Source organism: Sprattus sprattus, assembly GCF_963457725.1.
Source record: "Sprattus sprattus genome assembly, chromosome: 13".
Lineage (NCBI taxonomy): Eukaryota > Metazoa > Chordata > Actinopteri > Clupeiformes > Clupeidae > Sprattus > Sprattus sprattus.
In genome coordinates this window covers 13,678,939-13,693,998 of record NC_137911.1, presented here as the reverse complement: position 1 = coordinate 13,693,998, position 15,060 = coordinate 13,678,939, and the positions used below count along the sequence as shown (strand labels likewise).

Sequence of the window (15,060 nt, the reverse complement as noted above, 5' to 3'; positions counted from 1 at the left end):
TTGGCCAACGGGTTCAAAGTTAAAATATTAGGCGGACCTACAGAGTAGTATAGTATAGTAGTATAGTTTAAATATGCTGTTTGAATTTTGTTTAAGTGATAGTCGCGGTAACGTGCGCATTTAACTTACATGTAGGCAAACACGCTTTGTTAATAAACAGATGTTACTCAGTCACACATCACGCTGAAACTTAAATTAAACTGCCATGAACATATTTCGGTGAGGGGCTTGTGTTTTATCCAAACACGATCATTCCAGTAATCACCCCATTTTATTTTGTTAGTAGGCAAGCATTGCTAACCGGTTAGCCAACCAACTATAACCTTAGCTAACTGGATGTCTGTGTAGACGTTAGCAGTGTTGGTCTTGCCTGTAAATGCTTCATGAAATTTGAAGTGGAGTTCTTGGATTTCTTCAGTATGTTCACCACAGGGAGCCATAAGGTGCACATCCCTGCAGGGATGCTCTTCCCACTTTCAGCTTTGAGGACAAAATAGTTTCGATATCATCATATGGATTTGTAGTTTTCTCTGTTGTATTTTCGTGATGTGTTGTAAAGTACGCATGTGGATGATAGTATATTGTTCTACATTGTAAAATCTATTTGTAATACTGTTAATAATCCAATTTTTGCTAAAGTATCTGTAAGCTAATTTCGTCTTTTTTTTTTGTAACTACCGGAATACCTTTTTTTGTATCCTAATTACGTAACGCTGTTACATGTATTTCGTTACTCCCTGGTCAGAAATAACAATCCAATGCATATCATGCATTAAAGCCCTCAGAACTAATAACATCATTGATCAAAACAATCCCCCTCCCCCCGCCCACAAAGATTGCTTGACACAAATGCTCCAACCCCCCCAGCCCCCCCCCCCCCCCCCCCAGCCCCCCCCCCCCCCCCCCCCCCCCCACACACACACACTGAGACACGAACACTGACACACGCACACACTTCTCATGCCTCACACAGCCATCCCATAGCTGAGAGGACGGAAGTGTCAGAGCTGTCAGATGAGCTGTCAACACCTCACCAGGATGCAGAGAGACAGGGAGAGGAAGAGAAAGAGGGAGAGAAAGACAGAAAGAAAGAGTGGGGGAAAGAAGGGAGTGGGAATGGATAAAAAAAGAAGAGAAAGAAAGACAAATAAAACAGACAGCAAGAATAACATTGAAAATGAATGTGTGGCCGTCCTGAAGAGGAAGTGAGAACAAAATGACAAGAAAATGAAAGAGAGAGGGAGAGAGACTACATTATACTCTCCACCAGTCAACCAGGAGTAACGGTGGCTGGGTCAACTTGTGCTTGGTGCTGCATTCTTAACGCAGGGGGTAAAATTGGACCCTGGCACCCAGGGTGAGAGAGAGAGAGAGACACATTTCGACTTCAACCTGATTGCTCTGGGACAGATTGGGCACAGAGGGGGTGAGACACAGGTCAGGCCCTGGCCAGAAAGAAAGAGGGGAACCAAAGCAGTATTGACCACAGCCATTAGTCTTGTCTTCAGGGCCCCTGGAGCGGCCGCTCGCCTCCGCTGCCAACACCACAGCTATCTGTCTCAATCACTACCTCACCACCATGGTGAGGACGTGCTTCATCAAATGCAAACTTTTGCAGTAATGATTCTGAGTTTTGCTTGCGGTCTGCTGTCTCATCTCGAACGACTACAATGATCAGGCGTCTTATTTTATGCAACTTTGAAACCTTTGCATTGTAAGTGGGGCTTTTGGTGAGGATGTTTGCAGTGCATGATGCAAAGAGAGAGAGGGGCGAGGGCGGGGGTTGCGTTAAGAGAAACCTCTGCATTCGAGTGAGCATTTATGTCTCCTGAAACCCAATTAACGCTTGTCCCTCGAGCAGCTCTCACTCTAGTCTCCCAGCTAGTGATGTTTTATCGGACCAGACACAACACCATCGATTTCTACACATCTCATTCCTGCAATAATGATCAAACAGTTAACTTCGAAAGACTAAAGACAGACTTCTGTGAATTTGTCACAAACTAGCCATGGCACAGGGGCTGGGGGAGTTTCCCAGAACACAGACTCATCGGCACATACGAGGAAATATGCCTCCGCTGTGCACATAAGATTAGATCTGGATTCTTCTAGCGCAGTAAAGAGGCAGGAGCCCATAAGGCACAGTTGCCTGCTCCCCAATGTGATAAACCCAAGCAGTGAATGGAGCATCACTGCCTCCACATCCATACCCACCAGACCCCTTGGTTAAACACAGTGTCAGGCGGGGAAATGAATAGGACCCATAAAGCTGCTGGTACTCTTTAGATAGACTTTCATCAAAAACTTTACGAGTAATACGAGCAGTTTAGGGCAGTTTGTACTTTTTAAAGTCATCAATACATGCTCCATCTAATCCTTTATTGTCAATTTACTGCACCTATTTGCCAATATACCTATATGTATAGTAGCTTATATAGGTATTGACAGTAGGCTCTTACTATTCAAACACATAGCTAAACTTGGCACAGGTAAAGTCTGTCAAAGGGTCTTTTGGGATGATTTCTTGAACAGTTCTTGTAGACTTTTGTGTCCGTTAATCCATTGCAAATGTGTGTGTAAAGTTACAGCCAACAAGCAATTCATCTGATGGAAAGATGCTGCAGATATGTTTTCACAATACAGCTCTAACTCTAATTTTTATGTATTTCCACTGTCAAATTAATGATTTTCCAATACCAACTAAACAACAAATCTGCCATTTTAGGAAAAATAAGGGAAAATATGAGGTTACTAGGTGCATATACATCTCTACATTCTCTCTCATCTTTCTCTCTGCAGTGTCTTTCCCAAATCCCATTTGTAACTCGGAGACCCCTTGGAGAGTGTGAATAGACTCCATAGAGAATAGAGAGTGAGAATAGCCCCCATATGGCTCAGTATGAAACAGACTGGTCTTCATCTTCACCAACAGGACCCAAACACACTCATAACTTCCCTTACTTCTGTTAGCTTGTAGGGATAGATAATGTGCTTCGTATTATTTCTCTTGAACTCCCTTTAAAAAAAAAAAAAAATGATTATTTATTTCTTAGACAGATTATCTTCAACAGAGTGGGTCATTTCAAACTCCCTTCAAAAATCCCTCCCATGCACTCCCTGAAGACAGAGGCAGGTCAGGGGTTGTAGATGCTTTAATTTAGTAATAGCCAGTTGGGATCATCTGTACAATCAATTTAACTCCAGGAGATTAATGTAGGAGGTGAATGCAATCAACCTCCTCCTGAAGGAGAAGCAACTTGGTCCCGCTGCTCAGGGTGTAATAACTTAAAGGCCCTGTGTGATAAACAGTCTGAACAGGATTTATTTTAAATGTGGTATTTGAAATGTATGCAAATTGAAGGACAACAAAAAACTGGTTGATTGGATAAAATAGATTAGAAAATTAAATTAGTTTTGGAAATTTCTACAGCAAAATCTGTCACTTTTGGCGGCAACAACCACAACAAACCCTCGCAAGATCCTGGAGGGACTGCGATAAGTATTAACCACCTGGCACCATTTTTGTGAGTTTCAACCATGTCATGGAACTTTGATAAAGCATACACCCAACACTTCCTCCACCAGCAGTTCATACTTTGCACATGTAGGCTTAACTTGAAAGAGCCACACTATGCCACAGTATTATATCTCACAATCAAATTATTCTTTTAAAACTGAGCCAATCCAAATGTCAACAGAGTAGCATGCAGCACGAAGACACACACACACATACACACACACACACAGACACACACACACACACACACACACAGACTGCATATGAGAAAGTACTACTTAAACAGTCACTGCACCTTCCATTTGCCTTCATATTTCTATAGCAACCAGCTGTAAACACACACCATGCTCTCCACATCTCTGACTTTACACATTAGTTTAAAGCACTCATTATATTGTAGGAAATGATTCATCTTAACATCTTAGCCCTGAAATCAAAGCGGCACTAGCATCACAATGGCATCAATAAAGACCTTGGCTTTCACGATGTATCTCAGAGTGATAAACTTACAGTATGAAACTTGCTCAACCACACACACACACACGAACACAAACACACACACACACACACACACACACACACACACAGACACACACACACACACACACACTTGGAGGAACAGGTCCACACACAAACATAAGTACACATGCATGTAGCTTGATGACCACACACACACACACACACCCCCCCCCCCCCTTTAAGCCCCTAGAAGGCTTTCTCTCCCTTACCGTTTACAAGCTTTAAGTCTCATTTTCAGATAATCAGATCTCTTTATTCAGGCGCGTGCCTTCTCTGCGATCTCAGCAGCAGTAGCAGCATAAAAACATGCTTCCTCCAGCTCTCTCCAAACAGTAAGCTCTGAGCTCAACAGCAGTGAATGAAGCCAGAGGAGGAGTATGCGAGAGAGGGAGGGAGAGCGAGGGAGGGAGGGAGGGAGGGAGAAAGAAGGAGAGGAGGGGAGGGTGCAAAAAGAGGATGGGATCAGCACAAAAGAAAAGTGGTGTAAGAGAAAAAGAGAAGTGTCTCACCTCATGTTCTGCATCTCACCATCAGAGGCCTGAAAGGACAGAGGGGGAGAGAGAGAGAGAAAGAGAGAAGGAAGAGTGAAAAATAATTGATGGATATTTATCCCTTTCTTCCAGTGACCAATATATCTTGGGGAGTGGAGAGTGCTTTAACAAGCTTTCGTGCCTCGGCTCAGCATCCCAGAGAGCTAACCTTAAACCCTTCCTCATCTGATTGAGTGTAGAGAGCGAGGGAGAGAGAGAAAGAGTGTGTGTGTGTGTGTGTGAGAGAGAAAGCGAGAAGGGATAGCATAGGCCGAGAGTGTTTGAGTGTGGTAAAGAGAGAGAGAGAGAGAGCAGAGAAATATGCAGTACACAGCAAAACATCTGAGAACCCTCACTGCAGACTCTCTCTGGGTAACAGGTAAGACTATCTGTTGAATTCACCCATTAGCCCTGATATCATCCCTCCTATCGTTCCCCTCCAATTCCCTACCATAACTTGATCAGGAGGGAAACAGGATCATCCATTCTTGCCACATGTTCCTTATGCTCTTTTTGTGCATAAATTATGCAAAATTGTGAGTTACCTAAAATAAATTAGCAATTTTATTCAGACGGAGCTCGTGGTGCAGAACCAATTAGAGTGGAGTTCTCTATCTCTGCCTCTCCCATGTCACTTGGCGTCATGTTATTTCGTTCGACAATTAAAGTCAATTAGTGACAAACAACCCCAAACAATCAGGTACGAGGATGTGTGTCTGCTGTGAGTGTATATGTGTGTTTGAATAATATATAATCAGTATTAACCACCACTGGCATATTTGATCATTGAGTAATGTAATGTTAAAACGTCATACAGCCATGGACCTCGTATTGACATTTCATCTGCTGAAGGTTGGCCATGGCCGAATATTCTGGATTCTCATCCATATCAAAACAGAGTCTTCTCTGGGGGAAGGTATAGGTGCACACAACACACACACACACACACACACACTCTCTCTCTCTCTCTTTCTCTCACACACACACATACTACACATGCACATGCACACACACACATATATATATATGCATGGCTGCTGCTGCTGTGTTAGCTTTTAGCTGGAGGGGAACAGTACATTTTGTGTGTAACCTATAGACCTCTTTGGCCCACACACTCCTTATATATGTATGACTGCTGTTGTTCGGTCTGCTGTTGGGAAATATTACATTTGTTGTATTAGCCACAGGCTATTGAGGGTTAATGCACACACACACACACACACACACACACACACACACACACATATGCATGAATGTTCATGCTGTGAAAATGTGTATGGTCACAGCTAAAATTGCTGGGGGTTGCTGAATGCACTAGGGAAACACTGGGCTTTGTGTGTTAACCACTGCCCGCTGAGAATTTGTGCATACAATCACACACACACACACACACACACACACACACACACACACACACACACACACACACACACACACACACACACCCTGGGTTTTGTGTGTACCAAAGGCTGATGAAGGCAGTCACTAAGGCGTAGCATGGATGACTCACCGTCAGTCCCTGAGTAATCCCTCACTAAATTGTAGGGGCCTCTCTCTGTTTCTCCCTCTCTCTTTCTCTCTCTACCTTTCTCTCTCTCCCTCTCTCTCCCTCTCTCTCTTTCTCTTTCCATCTGTCTCTCTCACTCTCTCCTAGTCTCTCTCTCCCTCACACACACTCTTAGTCTTTCTATCAGCCTTATGGTCCCTCTCTTTCTGTCCCTCCCTCTATTTGTCACCCTCTCTCTCTCTCTTTCCCACTCCTTCATTTTCTCAGTCTCTCCATGTCCGATTTCTCACTCTCTCCCGCTTCCTATCATACCGTCTCTCCTCCTTCCCCACCTCTCCCCTCTCTTTCTCCCCCTCCTCCTTCCCCACCTCTCCCCTCTCTCTCTCCCCCTCCTCCTTCCCCACCTCTCCCCTCTCTCTCTCCCACTCCTCCTTCCCCACCTCTCCCCTCTCTCTCTCCCCCTCCTCCTTCCCCACCTCTTTCCTCTCTCTCTCCCCCTCCTCCTTCCCTACCTCTCCCCTCTCTCTCTCCCACTCTGACATCTGATGGAGGCCAGGCAGACTGGGTTTCGTTTACCCTGCAGGTCAAACATTACATGGACCTATGCAACCACATCTAACTGTTGATCGGGTAAATAGGGTTTAAAGAGGGAATACAAGCATACATGTTTGTGTGTGTGTGTGTGTGTGTGTGTGTGTGTGTGTGTGTGTGTGTGTGTGTGTGTGTGTGTGTGTGTGTGTGTGTGTGTGTGTGTGTGTGTGTGTGTGTGTGTGTGTGTGTGTGTGTGTGTGTGTGTGTGTGTGTGTGTGTGTGTGTGTGTGTGCGTGTGCCTGTGTATGTGTGTGCCTGTGTGTGTGGAGGGGGGTGTGTTGGGGCGTGTGTGTGTGTGCAGGTGGGCATGTGTGTGTATGCGGGTATGTGTGTGCAGGCATGCATATGTGTGCGTGTGAGTGTGAAGGAGTGTGTGTGTGTGTCCTTGGCTGTGCTTGGTTTTATGATGCACTGTGAGAATCATATTTTAAATGGGTTTAGCCTGTGGTGGTGACTGGGGAAATAGCTGTTGTTTTCAAACAGCTCTGCTAGAGAGAACTTGCCAGTGTGGAATATCCTTTCAGTGCTATTGCGTGTGTTTGGGGATAGCTCATAAGTCCTAGTGAGAGGTGGGGAAAGATAAAGATAAAATTATTGTATTATGGGCGGACCGATCTCCCCTACACATCGGCCACCCCCTATACTCCCCATGTTGAACACGCACTTTTCTTCGTAATGCCTTAATCCAAGAGCTGCGTATAATGGATGGCAGCAAGACAAACTCACATGCGCACACACAAACACACACACACACAAACACACAGCGGCACGCTCCACTGTCCGCCCACTTCACCGCCCACGCACACACACACGCTCATGCTCCGACTCGCACCAGCAGATAAACACACTCACTAAAATACACAGACAAACACTACCCCTTCCTTCTCTTTCTCTCCCCTTCTCTGACACCCACACACACACACACACACATATATACTTATATCTATATGTTTATATAGTAAATATAAATATATACACACGATATATATATATAGATAGATGGATAGATAGATAGATCACATGCATGCATACATGTTGCATACGCAAACATACACATACATATACACACGGGCATAAACTGACACAGTTAACATATGAATGGTTGCTGACTGACATACTGATGCAGACACACATACTAAATGCATGAGTGTGGCGGCAGAGCCCCAGACAGACTGCCCCTGCCTTCAAATCCCTGCCTTCCCCTATGCTGTGTCTCCCTGCCTTTGTGATTCACTGCTGCTCCTTCCAGAGGGGCTTTTCCTTTTGTTGTTTTACCCAGTCACGACTCCATCGAGTTGCACAGGGAACAGAGGGAGGGGTGGACTGACATTAGCTGTTCATAGCACGCTCACACACACACACACACACACACACACACACACACACACACACACACACACACACACACACACACACACACACACACACAAACACATACACGCTGTGCATAAATTTAAACACTTATATCCACATGCACACAAGTCATGTGTGTGCATAAATACGCATCCTAATATGCAATTCACATGCACACACTTGTATACACACACATACAACATCATGTTAGCACACACCTTCAACAAGCACAAACACACACACGGCGACCAACACCCCTCAAAACATAAATATATGTTTTGTCACATGCACACACATGCAAAAAGTACCATCACACACTCCCTCAGACACATGTTCATACCTTGCACAAATATTAACACGAACATTCTCATCTACACACACACACACACACACATATTCACACATACACACACACAAGCAGACCAACCAGTTGCTAGGAGATGGCACTGGTTGAATGAAAAACTATTCTCTGGGATCTCACTTCCTCTCTTTCTATTTCCCCGTATTATATTATATAAAATCATATTATTTATTCATTTCTAATAGGCCACAGCATGGTGGAGTGTAAAGTTCAAGGTGAGTGGCCACCTCAAGCTTGTGACATTTTAGATTGTGCCAGTGGCTAGGGAGCGGCCCCAGACAAAACCCGTTGGGTGGTCGTGAAATATTGATGTGGACTTTGTTAACAGGGAGATAGCAAGGTAGGATAGGTTTCAATGTCTCTCTATCTCTCTCTCTCTATTTTTCTCTCTCTGTCTCTCACACAAACACACACACAGGCACATTTACCCAAACGTACACACTGATATACCTCTACCCGGTCTAGATGCTGCACAGTGAGTTGTGTAGTGTTTTGAAAATGAGCAGGAATTAGGGTATATTTTTACTAGGCATTTTTTAAGGTTTGGAAGCCTACCTGCATTCCCCCCCCCCCCTCTCTCCCTCTGTCACTGTCTCTGTCTTTCTCCACGGCTCTGTAGCCCCTGATATAAATTACACGCGCGCGCGTGTGTGTGTGTCTCTGATGCCGCAGTCTGCTAATGAAGGGGGGCATCTGCAGACAGCAGTGAGGGGGAAAGTGCTGGTTTTCCTGCTGGCTGGGTGCTCAGCCCTCACTAAGGCTGAATCTCTAACTTAACATATAAATGTAGGGGCCCGTCACACATGGTGGGCTTGGTGAAACAACAACGTGAAAGGTAACGTGCCATCTCCAGCCCAGCAGATTTACACCGTGTGTGAGCACAGTGAGTCTTGTTAGAGTTGGTCAACAGTGTCCCTGCTGTCGAATCTAAATACCAGCCTGCATTTCCGAAATCGTATTCATTCAGCTGCAGTTTGCTGAATCTACTGTACGTGGCTGTTGCATGTAATTACTTGTTCCATGCAATTAGACCGCAGAATGATGGGACCACCGGAAAGAGTTTTACATTCTTGGGTTGAAACGGATTTGTCACTGCCATAGCTGTCAACTGTGTGTTGGTGCGACGACACACACTTTGTCTTTATTTGATCAGCTCCTCAAATGAGCTGTTTAATGGAACAAATGTGTGGCTAGAGATTTGAGAGAGGCTTAGTGAGCACTTGCTGTGGAGACATAGAAGCTGGCACATGAGAGATACTGCGACAACAGAATTATTATCATAGCAGTCTGTGTGTCTGTTTCTGTGTGTGTGTGTGTGTGTGTGTGTGTGTCGGTGTGTGTGTCGGTGTCTGTGTGTGTCGGTGTCTGTGTCTGTGTGTGTAGGTGTCTGTGTGTGTGTGCGTGTGTTTTGTGTTTGTCTAATAGTGGGTCCACTCACCATGCTGCTGCCAGGTCTGGGAAGAGATGCCGTCTTGAGGTTTTTTGTGGAGCCGTCAGACCAACTGATGCTCGGGCTCTGGCCCCGCAGCAAGTTTGGCCGAGCCTGGTGTTCAGGGTTGACCAAAATGCTCCTCTTCTCTCTCACCCGGTCTCTCTCCCTGTCTCTCTCCCTGTCTCTCTCTCGCTCCCTTTCGCGTGGGTGCTCCCTCTCTCGTTCACGAGCATGTGACACCACCTTGGCCTCTCGGTGCGACCCGCTCAGGCTCAACTCGTCCTGTCGCCGCACGCTGTCGATGTCCGTCTCTAAATAGGTCTTCCCCACCGCTTCCATGAGAGAACCCTCGTCGCTGGTTCTACGCAGGCTGTCACTGGACTCCAGGATCTTGCAGCTCGGTAAACACTTGGACCACTGGTACATGGAACCTGGCACGTTCCCACCTGTTCTCCCCCTCCTTTGGTCTCGGACGCCAGGCTCTGCACTTGGGCTAAACCATGAACCGGGCATAGTCACCAGCGCTGGTTCTCTTTGTCGGACCCCCCCGAAGGCTTCCAGACTTCCCGGGTCCAGCACCCTGCACGTCACCTCGTCCAGAAACGCAGAGAACTTGATTTTGGCCTCAATCTTCTGCTCGATTCTTGTGGGCACGGCCGATGCCGTCGTTCCTTGGCTCGACGTCAAACTCTGCAGCGAGTCCACCCTGGAGGTGAACTGAACTTTCTCCAGCACCTCCTGGCTCTCCGCCCGAGCTGGAAGTGCCGCCTGGCAGCTGTCCAGGCTCTGGTAGCCAGCCTCTGAGTCACTGGCTGTCACGGCTGGTTCGGGTCGCCCCCCGGAACCTGCGCGGGCCCTGAAGACCTCCTCACTGTGCTGCTTGATGGAGCTCCGCAGCAGGCAGGTGGCCCCCGAGCTCCAGCTGTTGGTGTCCCAGCTGTCGTCCTCGCTGGAGCTCCCACTCCTATGGCTAGAGCTCGAGCTTCTTAAGCTGGGACTCGAGCTCCTCAGGCTGGGGCTGGCGCTGCGAAGGTTGTGGTGAGACCCATGGAGCCGGGACGTCGACTGGCAGAGGCTTGAAGCTGAGCCTTGCAGGTTAGATATTGAGGCTTGTAGACTGGCCGGCATGGAGCCTTTGAGGCCTGTTAATGATCCCTTGAGGCCGGTGATTGAGCTCTTGATGCTGGAAGAGGATCCCTGTAGGCTGGCACTGGAGCCATGAAGACTAAGAAGCGAGCCCTGCAGGCTTGGATTAGAGCCATGCAGGCTGGGAAGGGATCCTTTGAGGCTGGCGTTGGACCCGTGCAGGCTGTGCAGGGAGCCCTGGAGGGTGGGTGAGGAGAGGCTGGAGGGACACCGGGGCGGTGGTTCCTCATCCGGGTCGCTCTGGCGTCGGGAGAACACAGGGCATGAGGCCGTGGAGGAGCAGGAGCCTCGCTCCTGCCGGCTGGCGGCCATCTTAGGCCTGGCCTGTCGCTTCAGGGTTGCCACGGCGCCGTTGGCAGTGACCCCGCGGCCCGTTTTCACGGTTCCATTCTGCATCTTTTTCGGCCCTTGAGAGGCGAAGGCGGCAGCACGGACTGGGTGCACACACAACTGGACCATGGCGAGCTGGGAGGCGCCGGTTTCATCCAATTGTCCTACCCCAGTCCCCCGGCCCCCACACAGCCGTCCCACATCCCAGTGCCTGGCCTCTGCGCCGATGCCTGCTGTGTCACCGTGACTGACACACTTTTCCAGCCCTATGCGCTGCTACACTGGGTTAGATCAGGCAACACAACACACACACACACACACACACACACACACACACACACACACACACACATTAGGGCATCATATGGATGTGGGAGACCTACTTTTGTTTTCGTCCTCCATGGAACGGACATACATCGTCACATGTTTAGAGTTTTTTCCCCCCTGTCATGTAAAAGACATTAGGGCTCAACAAGTAAGCAACGAGTGCTGTATGCTTAATTAATGTGTGTATTGATATCGTCTAACGCGAGATGGTGGTCACGTTAACGGGTCAGTGGCTCGTTGGGGTGGCGTGCGATCAATGTCAGATGTCACGTGGACAGGAGGAAAAGCGGTGGGGCCGAATGGGTGTTCGATAAATCAATGCTTGGTTGGAGTTTGGACTCGCACATTTGCAAGTTTCTTTTCTGTTCTATTTGTTGTTATCTGACAAGGTCCTCCACAGTGCCTCTTTCTACCAACTTCTGTTTCCTTCAAAGTCTCTCTTTTCTCTTTCTCTTTCTTTCCATTTTTGAAAAAGGTCCTAAAAACAGCTACAATTCCCAGACAAAAAAACTTTAGTAACTAATCCTTCCCTGCCATCAGAGACAGCGTGATAATTCCCACCTCATTTCTGCATGCATCCGTACCCGTGGAGGCTTTCAATATTTCATTAATGATACCATAGCTTTGGAAGTGACAGACAAAATTAAGGAGATCGTTAGGTAATCCGTACGTCAAGTCGAATATGCTTCTGTGACACCATGGAGACGTGTGATCATTGTAGCTGTGCCGTGGCAGAGTGGAATTATAGGATGCCGAAATTGTGACAGCCAGATATTCCCTTTCAGAGGTAGCGATAAAAGGACTTGGGGAGTTAAATCCATTTTTAATAACCAGGTAGTGAGACAAGAATACGGCTCATCTGCTAAGGTCTTCTGCCTGCTCCTAGAAGCATCTGTTCCGTGGTACATCTTCTCAAAGATTCCTTTTTCTTCTTCTTAAGACTTTTCAGACACATTTGCACTCACGCTTATTATTGAAGGTTTTGGCTGAAAAAGAATCTAGGACCCCATAAATATGAAAGATGCTTTAAACAAGGGGTTCCCAACCTTTTCGACTCCGAGGCCCTAACTCGTATTTGTAACAGGTCGGGGCCCAACAGACACCCCGCTTATTTTAGCGAATCTATATTCCATTAGGCTAATTTAATCTATAATCCATTAATTCTAAATAATAAGCGATTGTTATGTGTGAGGAAAAGCAACATCAGCACATGCCACAGGTGGAAGCCTAGAAATAAAAAAATAAAAATCTAACTCTAGATATTGCATCAAAATTGTATTGTGCACCAGAAAACAACATTAATACACACAGAGAACTGAATTGCAGTTGGCCTAGGCCTATTTGTTCACAGCAAACAAGCAAGGAAATTAAACCAGAAAAGACCCAAAAGATAGCATGTACTCAAAACAAGTGATGGAACATGCAAACAAGACCACTCACCTATGGTTAATTAAAATAGGTGATGCTTCAGACATGCAAACAAATAAGTTCAAATAGGTCAATATAATGATTAGAATAATTTAAATAATGAATTAAATCTGTTTCTGCAATCTATTATCAACATAAATAGCACCAATCATTCCTGGGTCGTTTGAGTTGGTAGCTGTCCACAGAAAACCATATCCACTGCAATGATAACGCACAAATTTTTTTTTACTGACGTCCATCGAATCCTATACATTTACAAGTAATCACTTCAGACAGCGTGTATTTTAGACACTGTTGTTTAATGGTATTTTTTTCGTGCTCTCTCGCCGTCAAGCAAGGAATATATGCGAAACACAATGCTGCCACTCGACGGTAAATCGTAACAATTATCCCCTGAAGCAATTCGGAACCCCTCAGTCAGCCCTCCGTCTTCAACTATGTTGATGAGCCGACAGTCACTACCAACCCAAACTGATACAGCATTGGTAACCTTGTCACGGACTGGTCTACTTATTTTTCTAGAAACGTTGTGGAGTGTGGGTTGCCAACCATCTAAACTGGGGTTGCTTTCTGTCGGGTGCTTTGCATTAAGGTGATAATTTAAAGACGAGTTGCTTCTGTGACAGCTAAATTCAGCTTGACAAATGTTACATACAACTTTAGATTTGTCGATTGTTCCGTCATTTGGCCTCTTAAACAGAAACTCTCCGCCAAACAATCCCTCAGCTCTCTCCATCTCTCACTACCGTGTCGGTCGCTCCTGCCCTACTGACTGCAGGTACGCGCCGGTTTCTTGTCAGTGGTCAACGCACACCGGAAGTAAACAAAGTTGCGTTAACTGCATTCAAATATTTGTATCACATTAATCTCGGCCACAATAATATCATAGATGTACGCGTTAACTTTGACGTCCTTCATTAATAGTGTTCTCAATTTAAAATCAGCTCCGCGGCCCACCAATGGGAATACAAATCTGAAACATTTTCGCGACCCAATGGCTAGTGCTCCCCATGGGTTGAGAAACCCTGCTTTAGGGTGGCTTTACACGACAACGCTCCCGGGTGAAAACGACAAAATATTTTATCAGATGTGCCTTTCGTTTAGACGGCGACAGCGTTTTTGGGGCTTGAAAATCTTAAAAACGCTCCACCGTCACGTTCCCGTCTAAAGGGTTGAAAACGCAAAAGTGTGCTCTGAGCTGCTCACGCTGGCTATCCTTGCCTACGCGTTGACGTCATACCCATGTGCAGTACATCCAAACACCAACAAACGTCAGATTCAACATTATTTTAATGGCCACACATACAGGAAATTAACATGTCGGATTGCTGCCATGCTTTGGTTTTCCGAATTTCGATTTCGCGCTAAGGAGAGAAGTAGAAGGACGTTTCAACGCATGCGCGCGCTCTTGGTGTTGTTGTATGACAGTGCTTCACAGTACCACCTAGCCACCTGGCATGCATACTACATCAAGTTTCACACATTTTTGCGTCCCCGTGTGCATGCAGATTTCCACCCAAAGTCGCTTGTCTAAACGCGAAATAAAAAGTGGGAACGCAACGCCACTTTTGCGGTTTGTGTTCAGATCGTTGTCGTGTAAAGCTAGCCTTAAACCTTTGGAAAGTGCAGTAGGCGTGTCTGTGTATGTGTATGTGTGTGTGTGTGTGTGTGTGGGGGGGGGGGTAATTGAAGTGGACCTCAGTGGAAAACTAATACGTGGTCTCTGCTGAGATTAAGAGAGGTGAGCACATGGTTTATATAGGGTGACCAGATGTCCTCTTTTACCCGGACATGTCCTCTTTTCGAGACCCAAAATATGCGTGCGGCAGGAATTCGAAAATCGTCCGGGATTTTGCCTCGTCGGATGTTTATGTTTCTCTGGGTCTTAAACAAACTAGTTATTACATCCTTACAAGTTTTGGAAAGGGAATGTCCCTTATGTTCCACCTTCTTGCGCAAGCTCTGACTGTAGAGAGAACTGTCATTGGCCTACTGCCTTCCCAGTGTTGCTAGATGTAT

At 46.3% G+C, this 15,060-nt stretch overlaps 1 protein-coding gene across 1 annotated transcript in view; it reads right to left on the bottom strand.

The window, feature by feature from the left end:
- The window catches only part of begain (brain-enriched guanylate kinase-associated), a gene marked incomplete at both ends in the record, with an annotated part of 44,741 nt that extends 34,505 nt beyond the window's left edge, over window positions 1–10,236 (bottom strand). The window contains 2 exons of the mRNA XM_080850709.1: window positions 4,546–4,574; window positions 9,817–10,236. Of these exons, the coding sequence (XP_080706835.1) occupies window positions 4,546–4,574; window positions 9,817–10,236 (449 nt within the window). The remainder of the gene's footprint in view (window positions 1–4,545; window positions 4,575–9,816) is intronic.
- Between the last annotated feature and the right edge of the window lie 4,824 nt (window positions 10,237–15,060).